General features: G+C 49.8%; 1 protein-coding gene across 4 annotated transcripts in view; it reads right to left on the bottom strand.

Moving 5' to 3' along the window:
- ABCC6 (ATP binding cassette subfamily C member 6) overlaps positions 1-16,695 on the bottom strand; it is a 71,717-nt gene that overhangs the window by 39,562 nt on the left and 15,460 nt on the right. For all 4 annotated transcript variants that reach the window (XR_001495066.3, XR_009492785.1, XM_024984634.2 and 1 more), the window contains 7 exons: positions 14,318-14,521; positions 11,266-11,443; positions 7,388-7,549; positions 2,461-2,553; positions 2,067-2,270; positions 1,345-1,491; positions 606-693 (listed from right to left, as the gene is read on the bottom strand). Coding sequence is in view for 2 of the 4 variants with exons in the window: in XM_024984634.2 (XP_024840402.1) it covers positions 606-693; positions 1,345-1,491; positions 2,067-2,270; positions 2,461-2,553; positions 7,388-7,549; positions 11,266-11,443; positions 14,318-14,521 (1,076 nt within the window). In the remaining 2 variants the exon portion in view is untranslated. The remainder of the gene's footprint in view (positions 1-605; positions 694-1,344; positions 1,492-2,066; positions 2,271-2,460; positions 2,554-7,387; positions 7,550-11,265; positions 11,444-14,317; positions 14,522-16,695) is intronic.

Raw genomic sequence — 16,695 nt, forward strand, 5'->3', positions numbered from 1 at the left:
CACCTCCAAACACCCAAATCACATCAATTCGGCTAAATGTGGCTGTGCCCAGCTGAAAACGTGCCAGAACCGTGAGGAGCCTCAGAAACACCAATCTGGGGTTATTTAGAGCTCTCTTTGCTGACGTAAGTTTTATTGGATTATTGGATTTTTACCAATAATAATTCTAATAATAACTAAAATGCATTGGATGCTGACTTGCTGCAGGGCCCTGCTCTAACTGCGAGGCTTCAGAGGACCCATTCAACCCTCACAACAATCCTGTGCAGAGGTGCTGTGATGATCACCATGTCCATTTTGCAGATGGGAACACTGAGGCTCGGGCAGATTAATAACTGGTCAAGGTCACCCATCCTGGGGTCTGTGCTGGAGCCAGAATTTGGATTCGGATGATTTCTAGGTAGGCAGCTTGAAGCTTGCTTAGTCACAAGGGGAGGATTCATACACAGTGCCTGTTCCAAGTAACACCACCTACAGCATGGTCTGCACATGCAGTCCCATCGCTGGCAGCCCCCAGCTGGGGTCCTGGCATTCCACCAGTGGGAAGGCGGGCCCTGCTGGTTCTCTTGTCTCTCCCACCCCCTCCTGCTGAACTCAGCTCTCACCGCATCTGGAGGGACTCGAGTCCACAGCCCCAGGGTCAGTTTCTTCCAGGGAGAGGAAGGCAGCTAGGCGGTCAAAGGACACCCGGGCCTGGAGAAACCAAAGCCTTAGGGTCAGCTGTACAGTAAGGGCCACAAACGAACTCAGACTTCGGGTGTCGGGTGCCTCAGGATACTGGGAAAGCTTCCTGCCTACCAAGCCCTACACATTTACAAGGCACCAGCACAAAGCTTTCCAGGTCACGGATGATGAAGCGCATGAGGTTGGAGCAATGCTGGTGGTGAGCTCCCAGCTCCTTGCTTCCATTCTGCAGACCGGACCAGGGAGGAGGACGGTGGCTTTTTTGATTGCCTAACATCAGGAACAATTACAAACTCTGTCCATCTGGGGGTGTCTCCACTCCCAGCCCCAAGCCTGTCTTCCGGGATGAAAGAACAAACAGGAATGTCTCAGCTGGAGCAGTTTTCTCATTTTCATCACGTGCAAGGAGGCACAGTGTGAGTAGAGACAGTAAAAGAAGAGAAATGAAATGAAATCCATTTGTATTAATGTAAAAAAGGGACCAGAATGGATCCTCACAGATGGGTTTGCTAGAAAGGTGATGCTGCCTATTTTGAGGATGCTTGCTGGCTTCTTCCCACTGTTCCCTGTGAACGGCCATCTCTTTCCCAGTTTTGTTTCCTTGCTCCAGCCTAGCCTGCAAGGTTCCTCCCGGACAGCCTCCCCTCCCCGCGGCCTCACCTGGACGATGGAGTGGATGGAGAAGGGCAGGAAAGCCTGGGCCTTGTTGAGGATGTTGAGAACCGTGAGGGTCACGAAGGCTTTCTCGGCGTCCATGGCGTTCTCCTCGGCCACCAGAGTATGCACAGCAAAGACAACCAGGGCCACCTGGGTGAGACACGGGTGGTGACAATGAGCTGCTAAATGTGGCCAGGGAAGGCAGGCTGGCTGCGGGTCTCCAGGGGCCAAATGGCCACACCTGCCATGTTGCAATGGCTTCTCTTCCACCTAGATCGTCCCCCAAATTCTGCTATTGATGGAGGGAGTTGTGTGTATGTGGCCCCCACTCTTAGTATCAGAAACTCTTAGTTCCAGGTATTGGATGATGAGGCATTTTTCCATCTTGTTGGCATTTTCGTGGTTCTAGACAACAATGGGATTTATGACTCTAGACTCTGGGAAGATGACTCAAGTTGAAGGTATCAGCCACCATGGAGTACTCTGGGTCCTGGTGGCACTTGTGGTTCTAAATGTCACTGGGTGGGGGGTTCATTTCCAGGGGTTGGTGGTGTTATGTTTCCGGGTGTTACTGATACGATGGTCATGCTAGGTGATGGTCAGTCTGTGACAGTCACTCGGTGTGATGGTGACCCCATGAGCCTATATGGGGAGCCCTCATCCCGCACCCCCAGCATTCCCCCCCACCGAGTCCTTGCTCTGCAGGGGGACCAGAGTGACATCACCAGAAACGTGGACACTTGGAAGGACACCAGAGACACGGAGAAGAGGAGGCTGGAGGTCTTCAAGGCGCCCAGCTCCTGGGCCCGGATGTGCAGGACTCTGTCCAGAAAGGCTCCCTCCCAGCCATGGTACTTGACCGTCCGCACGTTCCTGAGGATGCAGCTGGTGAGCCGCGCCCGACAGTCCTTCTGCCTCATTTGCTCTTGCTGGGACCAGAGGGAAGAAGACAGGATAGGATAGGAAGTCTGGAATGTTCCTTCTCTGCAACCGCCACAAGCCCCCACCCCTATCCTGCACCTGCCTCCTCCCCGCTGCCCTGCACCAGCACGGGTCCTGAGACCTACAGGCTTGCCACCCCCTTCCAGCCTGGAGTGTCCCTTCTTCCAAATGCCAAACCTGATGGTGGTTCCTCTTCTTGGTGATGAAGAAATTCAGAGGGAGGAGGCTCACGAAGACAGCGATGGCGGTGAGGGCAGATGGCCCTAGAAGCTGGATAAAGAGGGGGCTGGATGTCATGAGATGCCTCCAGGAGCCCAGCTGTCAATACGGGGCTGGTTGTGGATGTGGTTGTGGATGGTTGTGATGCTCAGACTCAGGTCCTAAGGCAGTGAGGTGTCAGAGAGTCCAATGAAAGCAGCCACCAGGTCATAGAGACCGGGACTCCTGGGCTCCTTAGAAGGGAACACGCGGAAGATGGAGCCCACCTGTGTTTGGTGGGGGAGGGAAAAATGATGAACCTCACATGATGGAGGGGGCGATCATAGTCATGACAGGACATGCATCCAGATGGGCAGGGTTGTGCCTGGCTACTATGATGAAAACAGACTCTGGATGGGGATCCGGGTTCCAATCCTGAATTTATGCCACACTTTGGTGTGGCCCTGGGCAAGTGACAGCTGGACCCATAAAGAAGGCTGAGCGCCAAAAAATTGATGCTTTTGAACTGTGGTGTTGGAAAAGACTCTTGAGAGTCCCTTGGACTGCAAGGAGATCAAACCAGTCAATCCTAAAGGAAATCAATCCTGAATATTTACTGGAAGGACTGTTGCTGAAGCTGAAGCTCCAATACTTTGGCCACCTGATGCAAAGAGTCGACTCATTAGAAAAGGCCCCGATGCTCGAAAAGATTGAAGGCAGGAGGAGAAGGGGACATAGAGAATGAGATGGTTGGATGGCATCACCAACTCGATGGACATAGTTTGAGAAAGCTTCGGGAGTTGGTGATGGACAGGGAAGCCTGGCGTGCAGCAGTCCATGGGGCCGCAGAGTCAGATAGGACTGAGCCACTGAACAGCAACACCTGGGCAAGATAGTAACCCTCCCTACGCTGCAGTTTCCTCATATTAGAGGGGAGTGGAGCTGTTTCCACCGCCTGTAGCAAGGGCTGCTGTTATACAACCATTAGCTGAATCTTCAATTCACCCCCCAGCAAGGGTCGCCACACTTAGCAAATAAATATATTTAACTGCAAGCCCAGTTAAATCTGAATTTCAGATAAACAGCAAATAAGTTTTTAGTGTAAATATATCCCATGTCATGTTTGGGATAGACTTACAATAAGAAATACTTCTGTTGATATGAAATTCACCTTTAGTTCGATGTCCTGTATTTTCTCTGGCTGCCCTGCCCCCACCAGCTTTGTGACTGGGGACAGGTCTCTTCCCTCCCTCTTTGGTTTCTCTCTCTGGAAAATGTGAAAGTGGCCAAGAGGATAAATGATTTTTATGTGGCTGAAACAGTAAAATGAAACAGCTAGCCCGTCTGTTTCATTTATGCAGCAATATCGCCACCCAGGGGTCACATGGAGAGGCTCCCAGAAGGCAAACGCCTGCCAGAGCTGGGAGAATACTCAGAGGACTGTGAACAGAAGGTTAAATAAGCTCTCTCTGGCAAAAAAATGCTATAAACGCTAACCCCAATGCCCACCCCTCCCCCTTTACCAGGGTCTCCTGGTGACTTTCTGAAGTTAGGGACCGTTTGCCAAGAGGCAGACAAAAGTGATGGGTGGTGTCATCTACAGATTCACTGGGGTCGTTGGTCAGCTTGCTTCACTGCCCTGCATTTTCCCCCGTGTCCTTCCTCCCTTTCTCTCCAATAATAAGCGCTAACATCTATTTACTTGATGAGGATTCACTATGTGTGCTAAGTCCTAGACTGCAAGGCGGCAAGTCAAAAAGCATCCAGGCTCCAAGCCCTCATGGGGAGGGTCGGGGTAGAAGCAGCAGCAGACGTGTAATAATGATAACACACAACTGGTATTCTGGAACATTCCACACTCACTCACAGTCAATAATCCGTTGATACACCCACCCAGGGGCCCATGAAACCCAGCATGCAGGCCAGATTCCTCCACCTGTTTATGTGCAGACCTCAAGCTGTACAAAATGATCCATAGGTTTTCCACTACCAAATGACTGATAATGAAAATCAAATGAAGATTCTACAACACATGGAAATTATGTGAAATTCAAACTTCAGTGTCCATAAGTGACTTTATTGGAACCCCACCAGGCCTGTTTGATTAGTATGGTCTGTAGCCGCTTAGAAGGGCACAGTTGAATAGTTTTAAGAGAGACCCTACTGCTCCTAGAATGTCACACCCTAAGAAAACCACAGTTTAAAAAGACACATGTACCCCCATGCTCACTGCAGCATTGTTTACAATAGCCAGAACATGGAAGCAACCTGGATATCCATTGACAGATGAATGGATAAAGAAGACGCGGAACCTGTATGCAATGGAATATTACTCAGCCATAAAAGGAACACATTTGAGTCAGTTCTGGTGAGGTGAATGAACCTAGAGCCTGTTATACAGAGTGAAGTCAAGTCAGAAAGAGAGAAAACAAATATTGCATATTCATGCACATATATGGAGTCTAGGAAAATGGTACTAAGAAATCTATCTGCTGGGAAGGAACGGGGATGCAGATGTAGAGAACAGACTTGTAGACACAGTGGGAAAGAAGATGGCATGAATTGAGAGAGTAGCGCTGACATACATACACACTGCCGCTGCTGCTGCTAAGTCGCTTCAGTCGTGTCTGACTCTGTGTGACCCCATAGACGGCAGCCCACCAGGCTCCCCGGTCCCTGGGATTCTCCAGGCAAGAACACTGGAGTGGGTCGCCATTCCCTTCTCCAATGCATGAAAGTGAAAAGTGAAAGTGAAGTCGCTCAGTCGTGTCTGACTCTTAGCGACCCCATGGACTGCAGCCTACCAGGCTCCTCCGTCCATGGGATTCTCCAGGTAAGAGCACTGGAGTGGGGTGCCAGTGCCTTCTCCGATATATACACTACCATGTGTGAAGTAGCCAGCTGGTGGGAAGCTGCTGCATAACACAGGGAGCCCAGCCTGGCACTCTGATGACCTAGAGGGGTGGGAAGGGGGGTGGGAGGGAGGCTCAAGAGGGAGGGGATATAAATATATAGACAGATAGTTATAGTCATGACTGATTTGACTTGTACAGCAGAAACCAACACAACATTGTACAGCAATTATCCTCCAAATACAAAAGTTAAAAAAAAAAAAAAATCTGACCTGGTCCTCTACAGAAAAGTTTGTGAGCCTGACACCCACACCTGGAGCAGAGCGGAAGATCTTTAAAGAGCTCCATCCCTATGTGTAATCAACAAGACAAACACTTATAGGGTACAGCTGGGTCTCGCTGTCTACGCGCTCACTGAATTCAACTCAAGGGCAGAGGCCCTTTCTTTAATTCCATATGCAGGGTATGATGTTGGAGGCAGTAGGGTCTCTCTTGGAAAAGTTACTGATTATTTTGTAGAGCTTGAGGTCCGCACATAAGCAGGTGGAGGAATCTGGCCTGCATGCCAGGTTTCATGGGCCCCTGGGTGGGTGTATTGGTGGCTAAATAGCTGTGGGTGAGTGTGTGGAATGTTCCAGAATACCAGTTATGTGTTATCATCATTATTTTACCTCTGCTGCTGCTTCCATCCCCACCCCACCCCCGTAAAAGCTTGTAGCCTGGATGCTTTCGACTTGCCACCCTGCAGTTCAGGACCCAGCACACACAGCGGGTGCTCAGCAAGTACACAGACGTTAACTATTATTATTGGAGAGAAAGGGAGGAAGGACACGGGGGAAAATGCAGGGCAGTGAAGCAGGCTGACCAACGACCCCAGTGAGTCTGCAGATGACACCACCCATCACTTTGCCTCTTGGCAGACGGTCCCTAACATCAGAAAGTCACCAGGAGACCCTGGTAAAGGGGGAAGGGTGGGCATTGGGGTTAGCAACTGTAGCATTTTTGCCAGAGAGAGTTTATATGTCATTATTACTTTGCAGATGAGGAAATTAGGCACAGAGGGGCTAGTTATGCGAAAGTTTCGCAACTAGCAAGTGATAAAAGCAGGGTATGGGCTCACTGCAAGGTCTGATTTTAATTAAAAATTTTAAAAGAAGGGAATTCCCTGGCGGTCCAGTGGCTGGGACTTCAAGCTTTCACTGCCAAGGGTGCAGGTACAAGCCCTGGTTAGGGACATACGATCTCACAAGCTGCGTGGGCAACCAAAAAAAGGTCCTACATCACAAAACAGATGTAAGGGAGTCAGAATTAAGTTCTGATTCCGCGCCCCGCCCCTGCCCCCAGTGGCTACTTTATGTGTTTTAAAAACTAAATAAATTCCTGCCCCTAAATTTTCTTTCATTTTTGTTTGTGGTAGTGCTGGTGGCCCCAGCATTACTGATAACTTCAAAACGTATCCTGATGCACGCGTGCGTGCATACATGCGTGCTAAGTCACTTCAGTCGTGTCTGATTCTTTGTGACCCTATAGAATGGCAACCCACTCCAGTGTTCTTGCCTGGAGAATCCCAGGGACGGGGAAGCCTGGTGGGCTGTCGTCTATGGGGTCGCACAGAGTCGGACACGACTGAAGTGACTTAGCAGCAATAGCAGACCGTAACTCGCCAGGATCCTCTGTCCATGGGATTCTCCAGACAAGAATACTGGAGTGGGTTGCCATTTCCTTCTCGAGGGGACTTTTCTGACACAGGGAGCAAACCCATGTTTCTTATGTTTCCTGCATTGGCAGGCAGGTTCTTTACCACTAGCACCACCTGGAAGCCCCGATACCACACCCCCAAAAGTGCCCATGTCATCACCATCATCATCATTATTTGACAGACGGGGAACCGAGGCCCAGACTGGTGAGCATCCTGCCCAGGGTAACGTGAAGGCCGCCCTGGCCTGAGACTTTGGCCATAACAGCAGCCCACGGGGTGCGGACAAAGACAGGATTAAAGGGGATGAGGAGGATGAGGGTTCTGCTCAAATTCCACTCCCTCTACCCCAGCACACCTGCCAGAGGTAGACAAAGCACACGACGATCCAGATGAGCGGCAGCCACAGCCCGTTGAGGTAGGTGACGCTCTCGGTCAGCCGCTGCACGTCCACAGACACCAGGTTGACCACGTCGCCCACTGCACTGGACTTCCTGGAGCTGCTGGACAGAGCCAGGACCTGGGAGGGGCGGGCAGATGGAGACCTGAGTCGGAGGGAAGCGGGGGAGGCCGATGGCTTGGACTGAGCAAGAGCCCAGCCACCTGGCAGAATGGGCTCTAAGTTATGCTGCCCCTGCTGGCTGAGGCAGGTTTCTTTACCATCTGAGCCTCAGTTTACTCATCTGTAAAGTGGGCTGATAAAATCTCCTAAGCATAACTCCCAGGACCACTGTAAGAATCCAGGGAGATGACAAAAATGAAAATACCTTGATATCCCTGAAGTAGTGGAAACAATAACAATAACACAATACATCAAAACCTTGAATTTATGATGATAATGGTAGCCATCTGCCGGGCACTATGTCCTAGCTGTGCTGTTCTGTGCCCAGTTGCTCAGGCTCAGTCGTGTCTGACTCTTCTGTGACCGTATGGAATGTAGCCCTATGTAGCCCTATGGAATATAGTCCACCATGCTCCTCTGTCCGTGGAATTTTTCAGACAAGGATATTCAAGTGGGTTGTCATTTCCTTCTCCAGGGGATCTTCCTAACCCATGGATTGAACTCACACCTCCTGCATTGACAGGTGGATTCTTTACCACTGAGCCACCAGGGAAGCCTGATTGCAAAAATATAGTGTTTCATCCACAGTGTTTTAAATTAAATGACACATACTGTGCCTGTTACATTCAGCTGTCTGTTGTGTCCCATCATGGAAAAAATGATGAAAATCTTCATTTATTTAGCACAGTGCCCAGGATATAGGGTTTCCCAGGTGGGGCAGGGGTAAAGAATCCACCTGCCACTGGAGGAGACCCAAGAGACGCAGGTTCAATCCCTGGGTCAGGAAGATCCCCTGGAGGAGGAAATGGCAACCTACTCCAGTATTCTTGCCTGGAGAATCCCATGGACCCAGGAACCAGGCAGGCTACAGTCCATGTGGTCACAACAGAGTTGGACATGACTTAGCAAGTAAACAACAATTTTTGTATCACTTTGGGGGGAAAAAAATCAAAGCCAACCATTCAGTAAATTAAAACATCTTGATTAAAAGAGGAAAGAAAAAGTGAAACGAGAATCAATGAGATGGATAATTATTAATCTCATTTCACAGACAAGGAAACTGAGGCACAGAGAAATTGACCAACTTGCCCAAAACCAGAAGGTTTAGATTGGAATCCAGGATAACAGAGGCTAGACAGAGTGTTAGACTGATTCCCCCCAGGCATTCAACATGCCTTGTAGATACTAACCTGGTTTTCTAACAGCCACACATTTGCCCTGATTCTGGGGTCACAGTGGACCCCTTCCAGCCTGTTAAATACTACATTCTACTTGCAATCCTCTCTGCTGGGTGTGTCAGGGAAGAAGTGAGGGGGTGAAATGATGAGCTGGAAACAAACAAGTATAGAAATTCTCCAAAAAAATTTTCCAATCTTTACTGAGCATCTGCTCTGGGCCTCACTCTGAGTTCTATGGTCAAAAGAGGCGAGGTGCTTGGTCTCCTGGGAGTGGAGTTTGAGCTGGGGACAAAATTAAAGATGTACACAATTCACCGTTTACTAGTAATTATGATGAGTGTCTGTGGTGTTGGAGAAGACTCTTGAGAGTCCCTTGGACTGCAAGGAGATCCAAGCAGTCCATTCTGAAGATCAGCCCTGGGATTTCTTTGGAAGGAATGATGCTAAAGCTGAAACTCCAGTACTTTGGCCACCTCGTACGAAGAGTTGACTCATTGGAAAAGACTCTGATGCTGGGAGGGATTGGGGGCAGGAGGAGAAGGGGATGACAGAGGATGAGATGGCTGGATGGCATCACTGACTCGATGGACGTGAGTCTGAGTGAACTCCGGGAGTTGGTGATGGACAGGGAGGCCTGGTGTGCTGCGATTCACGGGGTTGCAAAGGGTCGGACACGACTGAGCAACTGAACTGAACTGATGATGAGTGTCATGAAGTGTTTTAAAATATAGGTTTTATTATTATTCAAGTATGGCAAGCCCACAGACCAGAGAAGACTAATATTGACAAGAGGGTTTATTACACTGAACAATCTCAATAGAAAGGGGTATTCCACACTATGGGGTGGGAGCACCTGGGGAAGCACTGGAGTGGGGCAGGGTGGGATGAACCATAGGCAAGAGCTTGCTGTGGTTTTCATGGGAAAGTCAGACAGGGTCGGCAGGTTTAGGATTGGCTAGTTTGAGTAATTCCAGCTGCTCTGGGCATAGGAACTGGGCCTCATTGTCTGATACGTGGCCCTGGGGTGATTATAGCAAGGACAATGGCCAGAGGCTGAGGGCCTCAAAAGGAGGCAGGTGGAGTGTGAGTCAGGGTGGGTTGGTTTGCATGTGAAAGGCGTGCTTTCCGATGAGTCACTTACCATCTGGAGGAACTGGCTGACCTCGGAAGGGACAGAGGGACAGTCCCTCCAGGGTCAGCAAGGCCCCAGATGTCGAAGCACCAGACAGAAAATAAGGAAGCACAGCTGGACTTACCAGGTGGTCCAGTGGTTAAAAATCCACCTGCCAATGTAGGGGATATGGGTTCAACCCCTGGTCGGGGAGGATCCACATGCCTCTGGCAACTAAGGCCGTGAGCCACAACTACAGAGCCTGCCCAGTAGAGCCCATGCTCCACGACAAGAGAAACCACCACAACGAGGAGTGCATGCCCCGCAACTCGAGAGTGGCCCCTGCTCGCCGCAACTGGACAAAGCCCGAGTACAGCAACAAAGACTCAGTGCAGCCAAAAAGAAATAAATTAATTTTAAACCTGGTTAATACAGAAGCAGCCCAGAGGGCAGACAGGGGGGTCTGACCCATCAGGAGATGAAGAGGCTACCCCGAAATTCTCCAAAAAAATGGGAAGTGCAAAGCCCTTAGGCTGCCTTCTCACAGCCTCAGCTCCACGTGTAGACTCAAAAGACAGGACAGGTCACACCCGTTCCCAGCGAGCCACGTGGTCGGGAACTCAGGAGACACTCACACAGCCACCCTGGAGCTGTTCCCTTTGCTCCCCTCCTCTCCCAGGTGACAGCTCAGGTATGAGAAAGGGACTCAGCGGGGACTGGGTCATCCTGTCTCAGAGGCTGCAGACCCAAAGGGGCCAACATGTCTTAGAGCAGCAGCCTCACGGGCTTCGTTTCCAGGAATGACCACACAGAGAAAAGCCCAAAGCGCTGGCTTCCCTCCAGGTGTCACAGTTCACTGACAGAACTTCCAGCCCAGATTCCATTTACCGGTGGCTCAGGGGTCATTTCAACTGTAAGCAGTGTTACCTGGTCAAATAGCTGACAGTCTACCTTTATCTGGTTTCCACACAGCCCAAAGGTTAGTCCTTTATCCACAGAGAGATGGGCGGAAATTCACTACATGAAGAATTGGGGAAAGGGTGCCCAGGCAGTGGGAACCACACGTACAAAGGCCCTGAGGTAGGAGGATGCTTAAGGAACTGAAAGGAGACTGGTGTGGCTGGAGGAAAGGAAAGGAGGTGTGAAGGAAGCATGTGATGTAATCAGACAGAAGAGGTCTCAGGGTCAGATCACACAAGGTCTTACAGAAATAACCAAGAAGGTGAGAGTGCAGTATGAGCAACTATGAGAAACGTGATGAATGAGTGTGCTTGGGGGCGCAGATGAGAGTTCAGTGGCGTGGCTCTCCTTGGCTGGGACGTCTGTGTGTAAATTGGGACAGGCTGGAAAGAGAGGAAAGGCCACGCCCCTCCCCCGGGGCTCACCTTTCTGTACACCAGGCCAATGATGGCTGTTCGCAGCCTCAACTGTAGCACCTTGAGTCTGTACATGTGCTGCTGCTCGAACAGCGTTTGCAGGCAGGCGGAGAGGAACATCAGCACGGCCAGGAGATAGCCCTTCCAGGCTGGGGTGTTGGGGTCCCCGATAAACTCCAGGAAGAGGCTTGCAGGAGGAGAAGGAGGGAGAAGTTGGTGAGAGAGGGTGCCCATGGCTACTGCCTCTGCCTAAGCCTGGCCAGGTCTGGAGGACCAGACAGTACTGGAGGGTCTTTTGTTTTTGCAAAAAGGATTGCAACTATTTCTCCCACTGTCCACGCTCATTTCCACCATGACTTATATCTCCAATCAACAGGCAGAGTTTTTATCCCCCCCTGTTATGGCTGAGTTGTGTCCCCCCAAAATGTATATGTTAAGGTCCTAACCCCCAGTGCCTTGGAATATGACCATGCATTTGATGACAGGGCCCTTAAAGAGGCGATTGAGTTCAAACAAGGCCGTTAGGAGGGGCCTGAATCCAGGACAACTGGTGTCCTTAGAAGAAGAGGAAATCTGGACACAGAAGGAGACCCCGGGGGTGCGTGTGTTCCAAGGAAAGACCATATGAGGATGCGGAGAGAAGGCAGCTGTGCACAAGGCAAGGAGAGGCCTCAGGGGAAACAACCTTGACCTTGAACTTCTAGCCCTCGGTGATGGGAAGACAAAAATGTCTGTTGTTTAAATGGGACCTAATTGAATTTAGAAGCTTTTGTACAGCAGAGGAAACCAGAAACAAAAATGAAGAGACTACCTCCAGACTGGGAGAAAATATCTGCAAATGATGTGACCAAAAAGGGATTCATCTCCAGAATCCACAAACAGCTCCCACAGTTCAATATCAAAAAAACAAATAACCCAAATAAAAAATGGACAGGAGATCGAAATAGACATTTCTCCAAAGAGGACACATGGGTGGTCAAAATGCACATGAAAAGATGTTCAGCATTGCTAATTATTAGAGAAATGCAAATCCAAACTACAATGAGGGATCACTCCACATCGGTTAGACTTTGTTGTTGTGCAGTCGCTAAGTCATGTCCAATTCTGTGCGACCCCATGGACTGCAGCACACCAGGCTTCCCTGTCCATCACCAACTCCCAGAGCTTGCTCAAACTCATGTCCATTGGGTTGGTGATGCCATTCAACCATCTCATCCTCTGGTCAGAATGGCCATCACCAAAATGTCTACAAACAATAAATGCTGGAGAGGGTGTGAAGAGAAAGAGATCCCTCCTACACTGTTGCTGGGAATGTAAATTGGTGTAGCCACTATAGAGAACAGTATGTGAGAGGGGTAGGAATGTGAGAGAAAGTCGCTCAGTCATGTCTGACTATTTGAGGCACCATGGATTATACAGTCCTTGGAATTCTGGATTCATGGATTATACAGTCCATGGCCAGAATACTGGAGTGGGTAGCCCTTCTCTTCTCCAGGGCATCTTCCCAACCAAGGGATCGAACCCAGGTCTCCCACATTTCAGGCGGATTCTTTACTAGCTGAGCCACAAGGGAAGCCCAAGAATACTGGAGTGGGTAGCCTATCCCTTTTCTCGGGGAAGAGAACAGTATGGAAGTTCCTTAAAAAAACTAAAAATAGAACTACCATATGATCCTGCAATCCCACTCCTGGGTATATCCAGAGAAAATTATAATTCAAAAAGATGTGTGTGCGTGTGCTCAGTCGCTCAGTCGTGTCCGACTCTTTGAGGTACCAGGGACTGTAGCCTGCCAGCCTCTTCTCTACATGGAATTTTCCAGGCAAGAATACGGGAGTTGCGTACCATTTCCTACTACAGGGGATCCTCCCAACCCAGGTATTGAACCCTCATTTCTTGTGTCTCCTGCCTTGGCAGGATGATTCTTTACCACTAACACCATCCCAAAATATACATGCACCCTAATGTCCATTGTTCCACCCTAATGTGGAAGCAACCTAGGGTCCATCAACAGATGAACAGATTAAAGAGATGGATACTACTCAGCCATAAAAACGAATGAAATAATGCTATTTGCAGCAACATGGATGGACCTGGAGATTATCACACAGTGAAGTAAGACAAAGATAAATACATGATACCACTTACATGTGGAACAAAAAAAAATCATACAAATGAACTTACAAAACAGTAATAGACTCACAGACATAGAAGACAAACTCAAAGTTACCAAAGGGGAGGAATAAATTAAGAGTTTGGGATTAACTATTATAAAATAGTAATAACCAACAAGGATCCACTGTACAGAATAGGGAACTGCACTCAATAGTTTATAATAACCTCTAAGAGAAAAGAATCTGATGAAACGGAATCACTTAGCTGTACATCTGAAACACAGCATTATAAATCAACTAAACTTCAATTTTACAAAAAAGAAAAGAAAGAAACGACAGTAGAAAAGATAAGCACCGGGAAAAGGATTTCTGCTCAAGACACCCAGGCTGTAGTCCTTTGCTACGGCAGCTTGAGCAAAGTTACAGGCCACCCCTTGAATCTGGGCTGGCTGTACAACCAGCTTTGGCTTCAGGAGAAAAGGGCTTTGTCTAGAGACCCTGCCAAGCAGCCCTGCAAATGAGCTGGAAATCAGCCTTTTGAGGGTGACAGACCATCAAGGGAGAGACGAGATGTCCCAGCTGAGACCACCTTGGTGACTGCAGACACACGACTGAACCCTCCAACGCTGCGCCCAGCATGAACTGATGCCCCACACCATCACAGCTAAGGAAGCGGTTTGAAGCCCCTCACTTTTGGGGACTTTTGTGGTACAATGAAAGCAAAGTGATGCAGTCAGCCCAAATTCATTCATTTTCTCTCCCCGAGGGAAACGGGAGTCACTTTTTCATTTATTTCTGTTCTTCCTCAGCACGCTTTTCATCCACCCTCAGTGCCTTGAGCGCCAGAGGTCCAGGCAGGGGTGGAAGGAGGGTTGAAGGCCCTCCAGGTCCTGGAAGGACACCGTTCAGGGACCACCAGCCTCAACAAAGCACCCAAGGCCTGGACCCACCTGAGGAGCTTGGGCACCGTGAACCTGAAGACATCACTGACGATGAGGCTGAGGGTCCCCAGGAGGAAGGCGGAGCGGCCCACCTGCCAGATGGCCCTCAGCAGCGGGCCCCTCTTCCCCCGCTGTTGCGGCAAGAGGGTCTCCGTCTCTGGGGCCTCCTTGTTATGGCTTCCTTTCCTTTTAAATGCTGTCGCCTTGGTGTGCCTTAGGGGAGAGAAGACATCAGCTCTGGGCCCTTTTAATAGACTGAAGGTTTTTGTCCCCACCTCCATCCCGCCCACCACCCAAATTCATGTTGAATCTAATTCCCAGTGTGATGGTATTAGGAGGTGAGACCTCTGGGAGGTGATTAGGTCATGTGGGTGCAGCCCTCATGAGTAGGATTAGTGACCTTAAGAAAAAGACCCCAGAGAGCTCCCTCGGGTGTTACCCCATTTCACAGATGAGGAAACTGAGGCTCAGAAGGTAAAGCTGGGGAAGGATGCACGGTTGAGAAATAAAAGGGTTGGGATTCAATCCCAACCTTCAGAGCACTTTCTGATCCCTTAGGCAGCCCACCCCAGCCAGCCCTGAGGTGGTTTAGAACTGGTTGAGGACCAGTTTAGAATCACTGCTGAGGTCTGAGCCTGGCACCCCTGGTCTGAGTGAAACCACAGATGTAAGCTCAAGCTGCTGTGATGTCTAAGATCCCAGGCCCTGGGTTATCAGGGAAAGGTTCGGGGGAAGAAGTGACAGGAGGAGCGGGGAGGCCCGAGGGCCCTTCCAGAGGCAGGCTTTGGCTGTAGGGAGAGCCTGGCAGCCATGCGGTTGCTGTGTGGCCTTGGGCAGGCTGCTCCCCTCCCTGTGCCTCTATATCCTCATGCAAAGATGGAGCTGGCCCCACTCTGGGTCCCTTCCAGCTCTGACAGCCTATGAGATTATCAGAACTTCAGTGGTGCTGAGAGCTGGGACCTGGGGCCAGGCACTAGGATCAGTCCTTCACACACATAAGCTCATCAACTCCCCTCAACCTCCCTGCCCCCTGGGTGTCACAGGGTCCTCATTTAACCTCAGAGGAGACTGAGGCTCTGAGAGGTGGTGACAGGTGCCTGAGGTCACACATGGAGGACAGAGCAGGGATTTGAGCCTAGAATTTTTTTAGAAGATTTTTTTTTTAAATGTAGATAATTTTTAAAGGCTTTATTGAATTTTTTTACAACATTGTTTCATGTTTTGGTTTTTTCTCTGTGAGGCACCTGGGATATTAGCTCCCTGGGCAGGGATTGAACCTGCATCCTCTACATTGGAAGGTGGAAGTCTTAACCACTGGACCACCAGGGAAGTCCTGACCCCAGACCTTGACTCACAGTTCACACAGAGCCCCCTCTCTCACCAAAAAATTAAAAAGAAAAAAGCCCTTGATGAGTGTAGGTTCCCAAGCCCTCACGAACAAAGTCAAGGTCTTGCCCCTTCCGGCTTGACCTGGCTTGTGGTTTAGCTTGGCATCTCTGGTGAGCTGTGGCTTGGCCTCCATCATGAGCTGGGCATGGCCTGCCACTCACATTTGGATATTTGGGTCTTGAGTGCCAAAAGGATATTACCTTCTTATAAAGGCCATCCCTGCCCACTCCTGCCCACCGGCTGGAATAATTTCATTCATCACCCTCAGAGCCATGCTGTCTCCAACTCCTTTTCTCATCTGTCTTGTTAGGACTCCAAGTGGGTAGACTATTTTTTTTTTCCTGCATAAAATCCTTCAATGGTTTAATAAAATGTCTCCATTTCTAGACACAGTCTTGTGTGGCCTGGCCCCTGCCCACTTCCCCACTTCATCCTGGTCCTCTTTCCTGGGCTGGTTTTCTTTCTGCTCCTTGACACACCCACAGCTCACCTTTCTCAGGCCTTGGCACAAACTGCCCTTGATCTGGAATGTCTCTGCCCAGTTCTTCCCAAGGCTTGACTTCATTTTAGCATCACCTCCTCAAAGACACTTTCCCTGCTGGGAAACTGCAGTAGCCCTGTTTCCCCATCCCAGACCCTTATTTCTGTCCCAGCATTGACTTCAACTTGCAAGTATCTGTCTTCTCCACCAAAAAATCAGCTTTCTGGAAAGAGAGGCCTCAGCTGTCTTGTGTATGGCTGTATCCCCATCATCCAAACAGGGTTTGGCTGCCAGGCCCTCAGTCAAGCACCCACGGCCTGGGAATGGACTGACTTCTCCAGATTTCCTCCTGACACTCGACTTAACCCACTGGTTGCTTTTACTAGAATGCTGTGCAACTAGTCTCCTGGCCTGGTTTTTAACAGAGCCGAGTTTCCAGCTGTCCTGCAGAGCAAATGGCCCAGCCCTCCTCCACGTGAGTGAGTTTAAGGATCAGTGGCGTGCCTGGGCCTTTTTC

Source organism: Bos taurus, chromosome 25 (genome assembly GCF_002263795.3).
Source record: "Bos taurus isolate L1 Dominette 01449 registration number 42190680 breed Hereford chromosome 25, ARS-UCD2.0, whole genome shotgun sequence".
Taxonomy (NCBI): domain Eukaryota; kingdom Metazoa; phylum Chordata; class Mammalia; order Artiodactyla; family Bovidae; genus Bos; species Bos taurus.